General features: G+C 47.2%; 1 protein-coding gene and 1 long non-coding RNA gene across 7 annotated transcripts in view; both read left to right on the top strand.

Moving 5' to 3' along the window:
• Positions 1–14482, top strand: part of LOC139530103 (uncharacterized) — a 428447-nt gene that overhangs the window by 319317 nt on the left and 94648 nt on the right. The gene's annotated exons all lie outside the window — the stretch shown is intronic.
• LOC139584793 (zinc finger protein 423-like) overlaps positions 1–14482 on the top strand; it is a 142265-nt gene that overhangs the window by 83729 nt on the left and 44054 nt on the right. For 3 of the 6 annotated variants that reach the window (XM_071417013.1, XM_071417011.1, XM_071417015.1), the window contains exon 6: positions 838–858. The exons of the other annotated variants lie outside the window; for them this stretch is intronic. In XM_071417013.1, coding sequence (XP_071273114.1) covers positions 838–858 — 21 coding nt within the window. The remainder of the gene's footprint in view (positions 1–837; positions 859–14482) is intronic. 6 annotated transcript variants of the gene reach the window in all.

The raw sequence follows: 14482 nt of genomic DNA, 5'->3' as shown, positions 1-14482 counted from the left end.
CGCGCCATTTTGTGCATGTCTGTGCGCGTGGGCAGACATACTTCAGGACAGGCTGAGATGGGAGAGCTGAGGAGCTCTCCCATCTCACACGCATGGCCTCTCCCCCACCCCTTCTCGCTCTCTCCTTTACACACACATCGACACACACACGGCTCTGCTCTCTCCACCACGTCCTGAGGAAAAGCATGCAGACACTAATGCCGCACTAATCACCGGCGCCCAGAACTCACAGCACGCCCACTCTCCTTTCAATCGCCTTAATCAGCCAACACATTTCAATTAGCATATTGTGTTTAACCTGACTTTCATCTTCTTTTATTGGTAGATTTAGCTGTACCCCCCCCCCCCCCCACTCTCTCTCTTTTCCTCTACCCCACCCCCTCGCTCTCCCCCTCCTCCCCATTCCAGTAACTGTACCAGTGGAAGAGATCAGTGTAATGGAGACACGCATTAAAGCACCTACTAGAGTTTCTCCCCTCAGCAAGGCCACAGTCTGAAAAACCGAACTCTGGATCCAACCACTTTAGTTGAGCGCTGTAGCCTTATGACTGATGCTCATGAGTTTCTTCATGGGTATTTCCATCATATTTATTTGCTTGGGACATGAGCTGTGACTGGATATTAACCCGGGTCTTAGGAAAACAGAGAGGAGTGAGTTGGTTTATCACATTGAATGATACAGAGAGAGTATCCGGTGCATGTTACGGTAGCCGCTGCCCCACCATAACCCCCCATGTATGAACCCCCCCCTCTAACCCCCATCTAATCATGGACCTACTGACTAACTGTCACCCTGCCTTCTCTTTCCACCCACCTTGCCTGTCGGACGGCCTGTAGGAGAACCTGCCCATCTGCAAGGTTTGTCCCCCTTCTCTCTCCGTACCTAGCTGTGTGAATGGAGCCCTGCCTGTTGAGCACTGGGAAAGAGTGGGGAGGGGGACCGGCCCATAGGGCTACATAGGGCAACAGGGCCATATGGCAGGACACTGCATGATGCACACGAGATAATAGTGTAAAATACTCCAAATCAAATAGAAATAGCAGCAGACTGCTTACTGGCATGGCTACAGTGTAAAGATGATCTGTAGCGCCCACTCTCAACACAAACCCTCTCATATTCTTTGCACACCAATGTAAAGGTCCACACCCCCGATGGCTGTGTGTGCATGATGAACACCCCCCTCCCAGCCAGGCCCAGGGTACAGCCACTCACCTGAAACTAATTGCCCTCGGGGGAGCCCAGCTAATGATGCATTCTCATTCATAATTCTTACTTATTCATTTCAAGGAAGTTAGCGAGCTAGCGCCCCGAGCATGAACCCAGATGAGCAGCGGGGCGGAAAGGCGTCCCGGCTGATCCCTTTAACCCAGAAGTGATGTCACAGTACTTTACTATTCATGTTACTGCTCCTCTACTCTGGCGCACACCTGACCTCTCACTGGTAAATCAGCGCCTACTATCAGAGCCACGTTCCCAACGGTAGTGGTGCTGTCTAGAACTTTAAGTCATATGTTACCCTTAATGCATGAGTGATGTTTAAGATGCCTTCTGTCCTCCTGTGATGTTTTAAGTGTTATTCCATGCATGCTCTTCAGTGACATCATGAGACTAACCCTTTATACTGAGGCCAGACCTGTACTCTTCCTGTGACGGCCCAGCCATCGGCCTCTAGTGATGTATGCCTGTGTTGCGCTCCACTAGTAATGTGTGAGGAGTATTCCCTAGGGCAGTGCCTGAGCAGTCTCCTTTTAGTGTTTGCGCGTGGTGTGTGTGTGTCGAGATGAAGAGCGAGTGAGGGAGAGGTGCTGGGGAGAGAGGCCTGGTGTGGGCTCTGTGTGTCACTGAAGACCTAATGAGGCAGCACACACAAAGCTTTAGGAGTCAATGGATGTGGATAATGTGGATGATGGCTCACTCCACTGCGTGCATGAGTGTGTGTGCGCCCCGTGCCAGCCTGATAGCCATAAGGCAGCGTTTTTGAGCGATGAAAGCTTTGCCTTCTGCCTTCAGTCCACTGCTCAAATAATTATTGTATCATCTATGAAACTCCTTCAAATAGTCACCATCTGAAGTATTCCTCCATAACTGTTATTCCCCCTGACTGTAGAACATTGCAGTGTAAATGTGGTCTGTTGGAGGATGTTGGTTCTCTACTGGCCTCCACTGAACACCTAGTAACACACCTAGTAACACACAGTAGAGATGCTACGAACATGGGAACAGATGACAGGCCCCTCATGCACATCCCTCACCACCTGGAGCCAGCCAGCCAGAACACCAGAGGGGAGGGGAGAGAGGGATGGAGGATAAATGGAGGGAGGATGGAGGATAAAGGGATGGAGGGAGAGAAGGATGGAGGGAGGATGAGAGGGATGGAAGATGGAGAGGGGGATGGAGGGAGAGAGGGATGGGGGGTGGAGGGAGAGAGGGATGGGGGGTGGAGGGCGAGAGGGATGGTTGGAGGGAGGGAGAGAGGGATGGAGGGAGAGGGTGGGAGGGAGGATAAAGGGAGAGAGGGATGAGGGAGGGAGGGAGGATAAAGGGTTGGAGGGAGAAAAGGTTAGAGGGAGGATGGGAGGGGGAGAGAGGGATGGAGGGAGAGAGGGATGGAGGGAAGGAGGATACAGGGAAGGAGGATTGGTGGAGAGAGGGATGGAGGACAAAGGGATTGAGGGATGGGGGAGGGAGAGCGGAATGGGGATAAAGGGATGGATGGAGGGGGAGGGAGAGAAGGATGTAAGATAAAGGGATGGATGGAGGGAGAGAGGGATGGGGAGGGAGGGAGAGAAGGATGTAGGATAAAGGGATGGATGGAGAGATGGATGGAGGGAGAGAAGGATGTAGGATAAAGGGATGGGTGGAGAGAGGAGGGTGAGTAGATTTGGTTTTGCTCCTTTATGGATCTACTAGACTGTTTCGTTGTGATAGGAGGTGAGAGGTGTCAATTGTTCCACAGAATGTCAGGAGACCTCTCGTCATAGAGACAACATAATGTAATGTTGTTGCAATGTTTACATGCACATGAGCACACGTATGCACATGGTCATAGGCAACCAGCCAGTCAGAGTCAGGTAGCCTCCCACAGAATCTAGGTAGCAACTAACCCAATAATAGTAACTACTTTCCGGCCATTGTATTCCTGTCGTTCCCTCTTTCACTTCTTGTCTTTCTGTGCCGGTCTCTACTGCATTCCTCTAGTTACCCCCACTGAGCATTACATGTTTGAATGTAAAAAAGCAAGAATAAAATAGCTCTGATGTTGGTGAAGTGTTTGTTTGCAAGGCTGAGTGCTGTTTGATCCCCCTGAGAGCTTGTTTTTTCCATGTTTGCGCTTGATTTGCTTCTTATGCTGTTTATTAAAAGTAATTACAAGCTGTTTGGAGATCTATAAGAGAACTGCTCAGGGGAAGCTCCTCCAAAATGTGTGGGAACAGAATGGAAAATTGGCGTGTGTGTGTGCAGAATGAAGAGAAAGAAAAGGAGGTGTAGCATGTAATACATTTTTAAGTGTGTGTTTTATACCAGTGTAAGTATGAACACTAGTTTGTGCGTACAAGCACTAATGCCAGCCCAGACTTTAATGTCTGTGTTATACAGTGGTAGAGAGTGTATTTGCGTCTCATACCTCAAGTCGGCCTGTGCTTAGTTTAGTGATGGCAGAGGTGCACCTGCCCATCTCCTCTCCCCCCTCGTCCCCGCCCCACCCGGCTCTCACACCCGCCCAGGTGTGGCTGAGCCAGCTGCTGGGGAGAATGGGACAATTACCCCCTCCCTTCCCCCTCTCCCTGCTCTGTCTGGTAATTGTTAAAAGACAAACAAGCCGCTTGCCTTTTTGCGCATGATGAACACGGGCCAGCCACAATTAGCTCCTCGCTTAATTCGTTAAGTATTCTGAATTTATTTTCTCGAGTGACGGCGGCATCTGTCGCAGCTGGTGAGGAAGGTGTGGCGTGCGGTGGTGAGAGACAGTATGGGGGGGCTTGGGGGGAGGGGTGCATGGGAGTAGAGAATCACACGCCGTAATACATCACACTGTCCTGAGTGCGAGCTCACGGCAGAGGACAGAGAGCAGAGATGGAGGAATGAGGTAGTCCTGGACGGGGAGGAGAGTAATAGAGACGAGTGAATCAACAGAGAACAAATCAGTTCATCTTTGACTTCCATGGTTCTCTAAGGGTCTTACTGGCCTGGTACCTCATAGTTCACTTAGAATGGCAGATAGTTTTTTGTCTTTCTGATGAAGTCAGGTAAAATGATAAGTTGCTAACTCATCTGCGCTAATTAGCATCTCCTGTCTGTCTGTTGGAGGTGATTTGAGTCTGATATGTCAGCGAGGCTCCAGGTGGGATTTATGAGAGGATGTCACAGCTCATCTCTCTCCACTCCCAGATCAACCGGGATGTCAGCTAGAAAGGATTGTGGGGAAAGTTTGCAGAACGCCCCCTTCCTTATAGCTGCTGAGGGGCGGGGGTGGAGATCCCAGCGCGGCACCCCCCCCACCCCCCCTATTAGCTTCTGTGTGTGTGTGTGTGTGTGTGTGTGTGTGTGTGTGTGTGTGTGTGTGTGTGTGTGTGTGTGTGTGTGTGTGTGTGTGTGTGTGAGTGGAAGAGGCAGGCGTCCTCTGTGTTCAAAGCCCCACTCCCAGGATGCAAAGCGAGGCTCCCAGAGAGGTGACAGGCTGGCAGACACGTGCAGCTTTGATACAGGGCTAGTGAGCATCACACGGTTAAATAGGAGAGGGGAGGAGGGAGGCAACATGAGGGAGCGGTACAGCTGGGAGAACTCTGGCAACCTGATGTGGATTAAGATCCAAGCTGCCACGGGTTTTCTGGGATTTCAAAATATTTGTTACAAACTTTTTGTTTTACTGTATATTATTACTCCCCAAATAATAGAATCAATCCCCAAATTCAAATCAAGAAGTTGTCGACTTTGTGGTTACACTGGGCTTGAATTGGTCTCATTGGTGAAAAGGCAGTTAGGCAGACAGTACTGATGGAAAGAGTGAGAAATAGTAAGTAAGAGATTATTAGGTCAGTGGAGAGAGAGGGATGTGGGAGTTGGCAGGAAAAGGGATCAGTTGGACGGTGGGGAATGAAGGTAATTTGGCAGGGAAAGGGAGTGCGATGAAGAGGTGGAGAAGTAGTGGAGGACTGCATGATCAGTGTTTTTGATGGCAGCAACCTGGAGGGGGGCAGAGATGTCCAGAATGGCCACTGATGGAAGGAGGCTGACCTTCCAAAGCCACGGAGAGGTTAAGATCAGGGGATTGATGGAGAGAGGGATAAGGGACGGACACAGGGATGGGAGGATGGAGAGAGGAGGGCAGAGGAGAGGAGAGAGGGTGGGGGTGTGAGGAGAGCGATGGCTGCCTGACAGGGGCTCTCCCGGATTTTGGCACGCGTTCAGTCTGCGCGGGTGAGCAGCTGGACTTCATTAGGCGCTGGTGTTAATTACTGGGACCAGGCTGGAGCAGCGAGAGGAAAACACTCTCCTCAGCCAGGGTCACCTTGAAATCGATCGTTTAGCATCAGAGAGAGAGATGGATGGAGGGAGAGAGGGATGGAGTGAGAGGAAGAGACCGAGGCGCCCATTCTTTTTTTGTCATGAGTAAGTGTGTACTGATTCCTGGTTGTGATTCAGGCTGTAATAAGACATAGGTAGGGTTGGTTCATTAGTGATTGGTGATCACTGATTGCTGTTGACGGCGTTTTACAAATGACCGTTAAATGATACAGCTGCTGCTGATGTGGAGGGAGGCGGAACATGGCAGCAGATCAAACCAGTACCAGTCATCCTCATGCATATGGAATACAGCTGTGGGTGAATGCAGCCGGACGAGGTACACTGCATCTCACTGATCTAAGGTTGCTGCTGTGGCGTTGGGATAGTAACACTAGGGGTAGTTTATGAAGACATTTGATACAACCAGGCATGTTCTGTACACACACACACACACACACACACACACACACACACACACACACACACACACACACACACACACACACACACACACACTGTTTTAGCAGTGAGGTACTCAAGGTTTATCTTGGCTGTGTTTTCCTAATTACAAAGTAAGACGATGGGAAGAGACTGAAATGAAAGGAAGAGAGGGCACTGGAGAAATGCTGTAACAATAGTGTCCCGTTCTTATCGTCTCCCTCTCAAACAGCTGTGTACAATGGTGTTCTCTCTATTCTGCTCCCAATAATAATACAAAGGTCTCATACAATCTCCTCCCTAATTCTCAGCCATGACTGTTTTTCAGGCCTTTTTTTGTCTTTCACTTTTTTTCCCTCCCCACAGAAAATCAATGCATTCTGATTCAGTAATTTCCCAGGGTGCACTGCTCTGGGCTCCCTGTGCTGAGAGAGGTGACTAATCCGGTCATGGCAGCGTGAACCTTTCCTTTTGTTCCCTTCTCTCTCACCCTTCGTCTTTCTCTGTTTCCTCCCTGGTTCTCTCATCCCTCTCTCTTTCTCTCCCAACACTGTCTCATGTGCTGCGACATAGCGCAAAAATTTATTGGAATTTCCCAGCCTTCCCGGGCTCTTGTGAAAAACACTCATTTGTGACGGTGCCAACCTGCTAATGGCGGATGGCGGGGTCCTGCCGAATCCCACCTCCGCTCCCCGGCGCTCGTTATGGCGCGCTCGGCGCCGCGCGCTGCCTCCCATACATCTGCCAAACTCAGCTGCCAGGGAGCAGCGTAATTATCCCGTCGGAGCGAGAGAGACGCCTCCATGCCGTCACAACTGGGGCTTCATTAGAGACCTGCACCAGTGGAGATGCTACGGTGCCCCCAACGCATGTGTGTTTGTGCATGCGTTATGCATGATGCTGTGGGTGTTAGGATTGTCTGTATGATTTTGAGGGTGTTTTGTCTAATGTAACAGAAATACTTCTTACCCTGGTCCGTGAGAGCTGAGTTGAGAGCTGTACTCCAAGAACTCCTATACTGCGTCAGTACAGTGATGATCTTGCGCAATTATCATAGTTCACCTTTCTTTCAGTCGCAACACTGTATGTCGGGTCAGTATTTTATTTAGTTCCCCCTCTTCCTTTACTTCAGCAGCCCTGTGCATATCCCTGATATTGTAATTGTAGTGCTGTTTTTGGCAGGCCCAGTGCATAGTGAGGCAGTAATAGCTGTCTGGGGCTGGGACGGCTGGGAGGGGAAAGGTGTCGCTGGCGGTAAGTGCAGGGTTATTAGCATCTCCTGACGGAGCTGAGACCTGAAAGCACAGCTTCTGCTCCCTGCCTGGGCCGTCACACACACCAGCTGTGCCTGACTACATGGCAGTGCATGAGGTGATGGGGAGAGACTTAGAATAGACTGTGCCGGAATGTCTTCAATGGTAGTTAGAAAAAGGTATGAGTGCTTACGCTAGGTTTACCTGTGGAACTCTTTACTGAAGAGTGTGTAGTTTAAGAGCTATATGTAGTTTCATCAATGCATCCTCTCCCTCCAGCTAGAAACCCCAACATCCATGGAAGCCCCCCCCCCCCCATTTCTCCCCCTGACAGCCAGCAGGTATTCACGAGAGTGCCCAGGCCCTTGGCCCCTATCCCCTCCAGCCCACACACATTCTGCACAGGTAGTGCTCTGATTTCCCCTGCGCCCTACCAGCCAGGAATATCTTCATCTATTACTGCTGCAGGAGAGACGGGGGGAGGCCAGGAGGGGAGTGGGGAATTGGGGGCTACTGGGGATGTGTGTGGGGGGTCAGTATGGAGAGAGCAGGAGGGGTAGGGGGCACGGGAGTGTTCCTTTTTCTTTCTGGGAGTTCTTGCAGACCTGCATTAAAGTTAAGCTATGATGACGCCCGGTCCATCGTTAATCTATCCACTAGCACAAGTAAAGAAATGGCAAGGGCGTTATAATTCTGGGTGTACTTGTGAGTGTGTATGTGTGGGCTCTTTGCAGAATCATTCAGATTTGCCCTAATAGAGGAACATGCCCTAACCATAAACCCCCTCTGAAGAGCCTCTACCCATAGGACTGACAGGCTTCCTCTGGTGCATGCCAATCCAAGCACTGTTTGATTTCAACCCTAAAGGAAATATGAACTCCTAGCCTTAGACAGTGTGTGTGAGCCAAACTGAAGGCTAAACTGAGATCTCATATCGTCATCTCTATATCTCTGGTATCACTGGTGTGAACAGTGGTGTAATGTAACTTCAGTGCCATCTCCCCTGGTTTAATCCAGTGTAGTATGGATCAGATCAGTGATTGAAGGGTACCACTGCCAGACTACTCTATCCAGCCCTGGTAACTGCTAACATGAGATATCAAGGGTTAAAGGGATAATCCATCCCCAGAAATAAAATTCTGGACACTCCTGTCAATTTGGTGAAAGTCTATGTTCTGTCAGTGGGTCAAATAAAAATTGTCCCCATGATTTAACTTCTAAGTTGTCCGTCTGTGAAAATCAGGAAATTGTGTGGGAGCGCGTCATGGCTATATAACTCTCGTCTCGGGAGATGAACACAATATCACTTTTCATACCGCTTTTAAAACAATTACCTGTAGTCCAGATCGCCAAATCAACTAATAGATGGTATGGTCATACTTGTCTAGAACACATCCGTCTGTTTATATCGTCATGACAAAGTATATATTTCGCTTAGATGTGCTTAATCTAAACAATGTACCAAATTATTCAACTCTGCTTCTCCTTCAAGTACCATGTCGCAATTTGCCCTGTGTCTGTGGAAACCCCCCCCCCACTGGCTGTCGAACCATCGCATTCACGTTGTCATGCTGCGTCACGGTGTTGCTATGCTAATCGTCAGGCAAACCATTCTCAAAGTTAGGGTATGAGTCGAAAGAAACCTGCCTATTTTCCTCGAAAGTACGTAATGTCACGATTCCAAAGTTATTCGATATTACAAAGAACAAGTTAATTATCTCACACCTTGGAAAATATTTGCAATGTTGTACTCCTTGTTCACAAAATTCATGCTAATGTTTTATTTTTGAGCTAGCGCCCAATTGACTCTCATCACTCCTTGAAGGAGAGCTCTCCTTGTCCCAGAATCACCCAGAATGCACCATGCGGCCCATTGACGAATTATGGGCAACATAATGGACGTTAATACGATTCTAATGGAGTTTCCCATCTCTTTACAAAAACTAAAAAAGCAACGTTACTCTGCGCTTTGGGCAGAGACGCCATTTATAGCTCACTGGCAGAGACAACCTGCAAGTTGAACTCAGTGAGTAAGACTCCTAAATTGACAGTGCAGTTTGTTTAGGCGATTTTACAGCTAGCTACTTCACATGCTGATATTGACTTTCATATTATTGTGTGTAGTTGTTTTCTAGCTACCTAGCTAGCCAGCCAGCCCAGAGAAAGATATCATTCTATTGTGGGTTTTGTAGTTGACTTGAGCTGCAACAGATTTCCAAAAATGTTTCTTGAGTTTCTTTACCAACCTCGTTATAACAACAAAATTAAACATTTGTTTGTAAAAAAAAATATTCACATATTAGTGTTATTTAACAATATTTAACTGTTAATCATAGGAATTAATGGTTGGGGTGGATTGTCCCTTTAAAGAAGGGTCCATGGTGTCTTCAATCAGTGTTCTCTCAACATGTTCAACAATAATGTCTGGTTTACACATTTCATTCTTCCCTATTTCTCTCTTTCCATCTCAACCCTCTAGAACAAATAAATGTTAATTTTCTCTGAGAGACTGAAGCTATTTGGCTGGAGAGAAAAGAGAGGGAGAGTGAGGGGTGGGACTTGCGGCTGGTCTGCCAGTCACATTAAAACACGCTGACAGTCTTGGTTTCCACACTAAACTTTCAACAAATAGCTTTCTGATCGATAGTTTCCCAACAGCAATATTTGGTATAAATGCGTGTCCTTCTCATTACACCATGAGGCGGTTGTCTCCACGGGCGTGAATAATTTATCCCCCCAATGTGGACAGAATGCTAAAGGAGGGCAGGCCTCTCTCTCTCTCTTTCTCTATCCCTCTCTCTCTCTTTCTCTATCCCTCTCTCCCCTCAGCCCAGGGAAGAGGGGGAAGCGACCTAGCAACTGTCTTTCTCTACATTTTCAACCTATGCCTCTCTTTCTCTCTTGCTTATTCATGCAAACTCAGTTCCTTCCTTCCGCTATTTTGTTCCCTCACTTTTTCCCCCTGCAATCTGCACTCTGTAATTGTCTTGGCATTACATTTGGGTATTCCTAGTTTCTCACTGACCTGACATGGTGTTCAGGTTGTAATAATAATGACTGTTTTTGAGTTCTAACCCATTTCAATATTCTCACTACCCATAGAGGCCTCTACTAAGACAATGAAACACTCACTGCCCTGGTTTTTCTAAGCTAGATGGTGGACAGCATCTCAGGGACATACCAGTCTGGGGGGTAGTGTGGGGGGGGAATAGTTTCACCCCTCTCCCAGTGGCAGTAGTGACAGCCCACCCCTCCAGAGCTAAGGTCAGTCCTGCCCACTGAAACACATTAGCTATGAGGCTAATGGAGGTCCTGAGACCGATGGGGCTAATGAGAGAGAGGCTCTCTGGCTGAGCTGTAGAGCTCCTATTCCTCCTCTCCTCCTATAGGCCAGGGAACCAGGGAAGAAGAGAAGAAAATCACCCCCTTCTCCTTCCTCCTCCTCCCCATCCTCTTCATTGTGTAGCGTGACCCTAGCCCCCTTTGTCCTACCGCCCCACGTGATGCTCATCGCAAAGTATTATAAATGTTAGCTTTGACCCTGAATTAATCTTCCCCCAAAATAATAACGTTGTATTGCCGTGTTCCTATTTAGTGAGTTAATGTTGTCTGCTGATGGCGTGTAATTGTGCTTCTTCTCTGCTTAGGCACGTCCCGCATTCCCTCATGCCCAATCAGCTCCGCACGGGGAGAGGAAATAAATAGCCTAATGCTGTTTTAATTACAGAAAACATAAAGCTGGCAGCCCACGCCTTAATTTCAGCTCTCTTGACCTGTATACCTGCAGCTCACTACAACCCTACAGATTGAGAGGTGGGCAAGGTCCGGAGCCTTGTCAGTCATAAATAAAGGATGTTATAATACGAATACTGTCACAAACGTGGTCAAACAAGACCTAAACACATCCTATCACACATACATTGCTTACTTGACTATTCATACATAGCAGCACATATACTCACCTAGCCTCACACTCCCACACGGCTCCAGAGGGAACACATTGTTCAGCCCACCCCATTACTAGTCTTCTAGACTGTCACCCTGCCGGTATCACACAGAGACACGCTGTTCGCCCGCCGCTGTTCTTATTTTATCCCACACCTTGGCCCCTTTGAGAGGCGACGGAGCACACTCCCCCGATAGGCCTGACACTCGACCAGATGTTAAGAGCACTCCTGCAGTAATTAATCTGATACCTGCATGAGCCAGAGAGGGAGAGGGAGGGAGATAGAGCGAGCTAGGTCTCTGGACCAGGGAGGGCACAGTGCTGGGTGGAGTGTACTGCTCACCAATACAATTAATTTAGGGCCTACCTCTGTCGTTAGAGGTAGCGTCGACTCTGGTGGACCGGGAAGACACTCAGAAGCTATAAGGTTGTATCTCCTAAACCAGGAAGAGTTGAGAGGTATGACAGACAGTCCTAATGAGGGAAGTGTTATTTTCTGGTGATGGGAGGAGTGGCTGCTCTACTCTTTAGTATGTGTGTGGCGGCGTGGGGCTGGGCTCGGAGGGCTTGTATGCAGATGAAGAGATAGTGATGGATGGTTTGATTGAAGGTGCTCGTGCCCCGAGGCCCTGGTCCTGTGTGGCTGGCTAACGGGGCGCAGAGCGCCTGCCCATGCCTTCTCCCCTGGATCGATATGGCCTGCGTATGCACTGCTCATTAACGCATGGCGAAGGGGAGCCAGGGGCCCTCTGAGTCCCTGTTCGGGGACACACAGCAGTCCCAGCACCTGGACAGAACACACACTGAGCAAGGCTGAGAGCACAGCACAGACACTGGCAGGATCAAGACAGACACGTACACAGAGACAGACCAAGCTGGATCACACAATGGCCGTGTCTGAATTAGAGGTCGACCGATTAATCGGAATTGCCGATTAATTAGGTATTTTTGGACGCCGATTTTGCCTTTAAAACTTATTTTTTTACACCTTTATTTAACTAGGCAAGTCAGTTAAGAACACATTCTTATTGTCAATGATGGCCTAGGAACGGTAGGTTAACTGCCTTGTTCAGGGGCAGAACGACAGATTTTTACCTTGTCAGCTCAGGGATTCAATCTTGCAACCTTACGGTTAACTAGTCCAACGCTCTAACCACCTGCCTCGCGAGGAGCCTGCCTGTTACGAGGAGCCTGCCTGTTACGAATGCAGTAAGAAGCCAATGTAAGTTGCTAGCTAGCATTAAACTTGTCTTATAAAAAACAATCAATCATAATCACTAGTTATAACTACACATGGTTGATGATATTACTAGTTTATCTAGCGTGTCCTGCGTTGCATATAATCGATGCGGTGCGCATTCGCGAAAAAGGACTGTCGTTGCTCCAACGTGTACCAAACCATAAACATCAATGCCTTTCTTAAAATCAATACACAAAAGTATATTTTTAAACCTGCATATTTTGCTAAAAGAAATCCAGGTTAGCAGGTAATATTAACCAGGTGAAATTGTGTCACTTCTCTTGCGTTCATTGCACGCAGAGTCAGGGTATTTGCAACAGTTTGGGCCGCCTGGCTCATTGCAAACTAATTTGCCAGAATTTTACGTAATTATGACATAACATTGAAGGTTGTGCAATGTAACAGGAATATTTAGACTTATGGATGCCACCCGTTAGATGAAATACGGAACGGTTCCGTATTTCACTAAAAGAATAAACGTTTTGTTTTCGAGATGATAGTTTCCGGATTTGACCATATTAATGACCTAAGGCTAGTATTTCTGTGTGTTATTATGTTATAATTAAGTCTATGATTTGATAGAGCAGTCTGACTGAGCGATGGTGGGCACCAGCAGGCTCATAAGCATTCATTCAAACAGCACTTTCGTGAGTTTTGCCAGCAGCTCTTCGCAATGCTTCAAGCATTGCACTATGACTTCAAGCCTATCGACTCCCGAGATTAGGCTGGTGTAACCGATGTGAAATGGCTAGCTAGTTAGCGGGGTGAGTGCTAATAGCTTTTCAAACGTCACTCGCTCTGAGACTTGGAGTAGTTGTTCCCCTTGCTCTGCATGGGTAACGCTGCTTCGAGGGTGGCTGTTGTCGATGTGTTCCTGGTTCGAGCCCAGGTAGCGGCGAGGAGAGGGATGGAAGCTATACTGTTACACTGGCAATACTAAAGTGCCTATAAGAACATCCAATAGTCAAAGGTATATGAAATACAAATCGTTTATAGAGAAATAGTCCTATAATCCTATAATAACTACAACCTAAAACTTCTTACCTGGGAATATTGAAGACTCATGTTAAAAGGAACCACCAGCTTTCATATGTTCTCATGTTCTGAGCAAGGAACTTAAACGTTAGCTTTCTTACATGGCACATATTGCACTTTTACTTTCTTCTCCAACACTTTGTTTTTGCATTATTTAAACCAAATTGAACATGTTTCATTATTTATTTGAGGTTAAATTGATTTTATTGATGTATTATATTAATTTAAAATAAGTGTTCATTCAGTATTGTTGTAATTGTCATTATTACAACAACAACAACAAAAAATCGTCCGATTAATCGGTATCGGCTTTTTTGGTCCTCCAATATTCGGTATCGGTATCGGCGTTGAAAAATCAGAATCGGTCGACCTCTAGTCTGAATACCCGTACTTCTAAATAGTATTTTGGGTATGCAAAAATAGTGTTTTACAGTATAATATGTGTCATTTCAAAAAGTGAGTATGCTTTGAATGCCAGGATGTCATACTCATTTCGGCTTTGGATCCAGTAGAATTCGCTGCACACTATTGAAGAAGAGAATCGTCTTTTCAGACTCACGTGTGTTTGACAATGGCTGATAATCGGATAAAATGATGCGCTGTACCAAAATGAACGAATGGCGGGAGTCAACACAACCGCACATTAGTTGCCGTATTCCAAGTATGGTTGAACCAAGTCTGTTTATGTGTTGCTTACTGCATTAGTTTTTACTAAATGGTACATTTCAAAGTAGTATGATCAGAACACACAGGATGCAGTTTTAGTAAATAGTAGGCAAGACAGATTTCAGACACGGTCACAGGAGACAAACAGGAAGGAGTATGGAGAGAGAGAACGGCATAAACATCCACTTTTCCAAATGGGTCACAGGTTGAGCCAGTGACAGTGCTGTATGTATGACATACTTGGCCAGATGGTTGTGGGTTTGGTATTGGCCCTCTGATACTGACGCAAGATACTAAAGTAAGACAGACAGACATTGCTTTAAAAATAAAGTAAAAATATGTTTGATGTCTTCTGTGCCCATATGAATAACCCCTATGATGTAACTGGAATTATGTTT

The sequence above is a fragment of the Salvelinus alpinus genome, chromosome 9 (genome assembly GCF_045679555.1).
Source record: "Salvelinus alpinus chromosome 9, SLU_Salpinus.1, whole genome shotgun sequence".
Classification (NCBI taxonomy): Eukaryota; Metazoa; Chordata; class Actinopteri; order Salmoniformes; family Salmonidae; genus Salvelinus; species Salvelinus alpinus.
The sequence above is the reverse complement of the archived record's forward strand: the minus strand, read 5'-3'. Positions and strand labels throughout refer to the sequence as shown.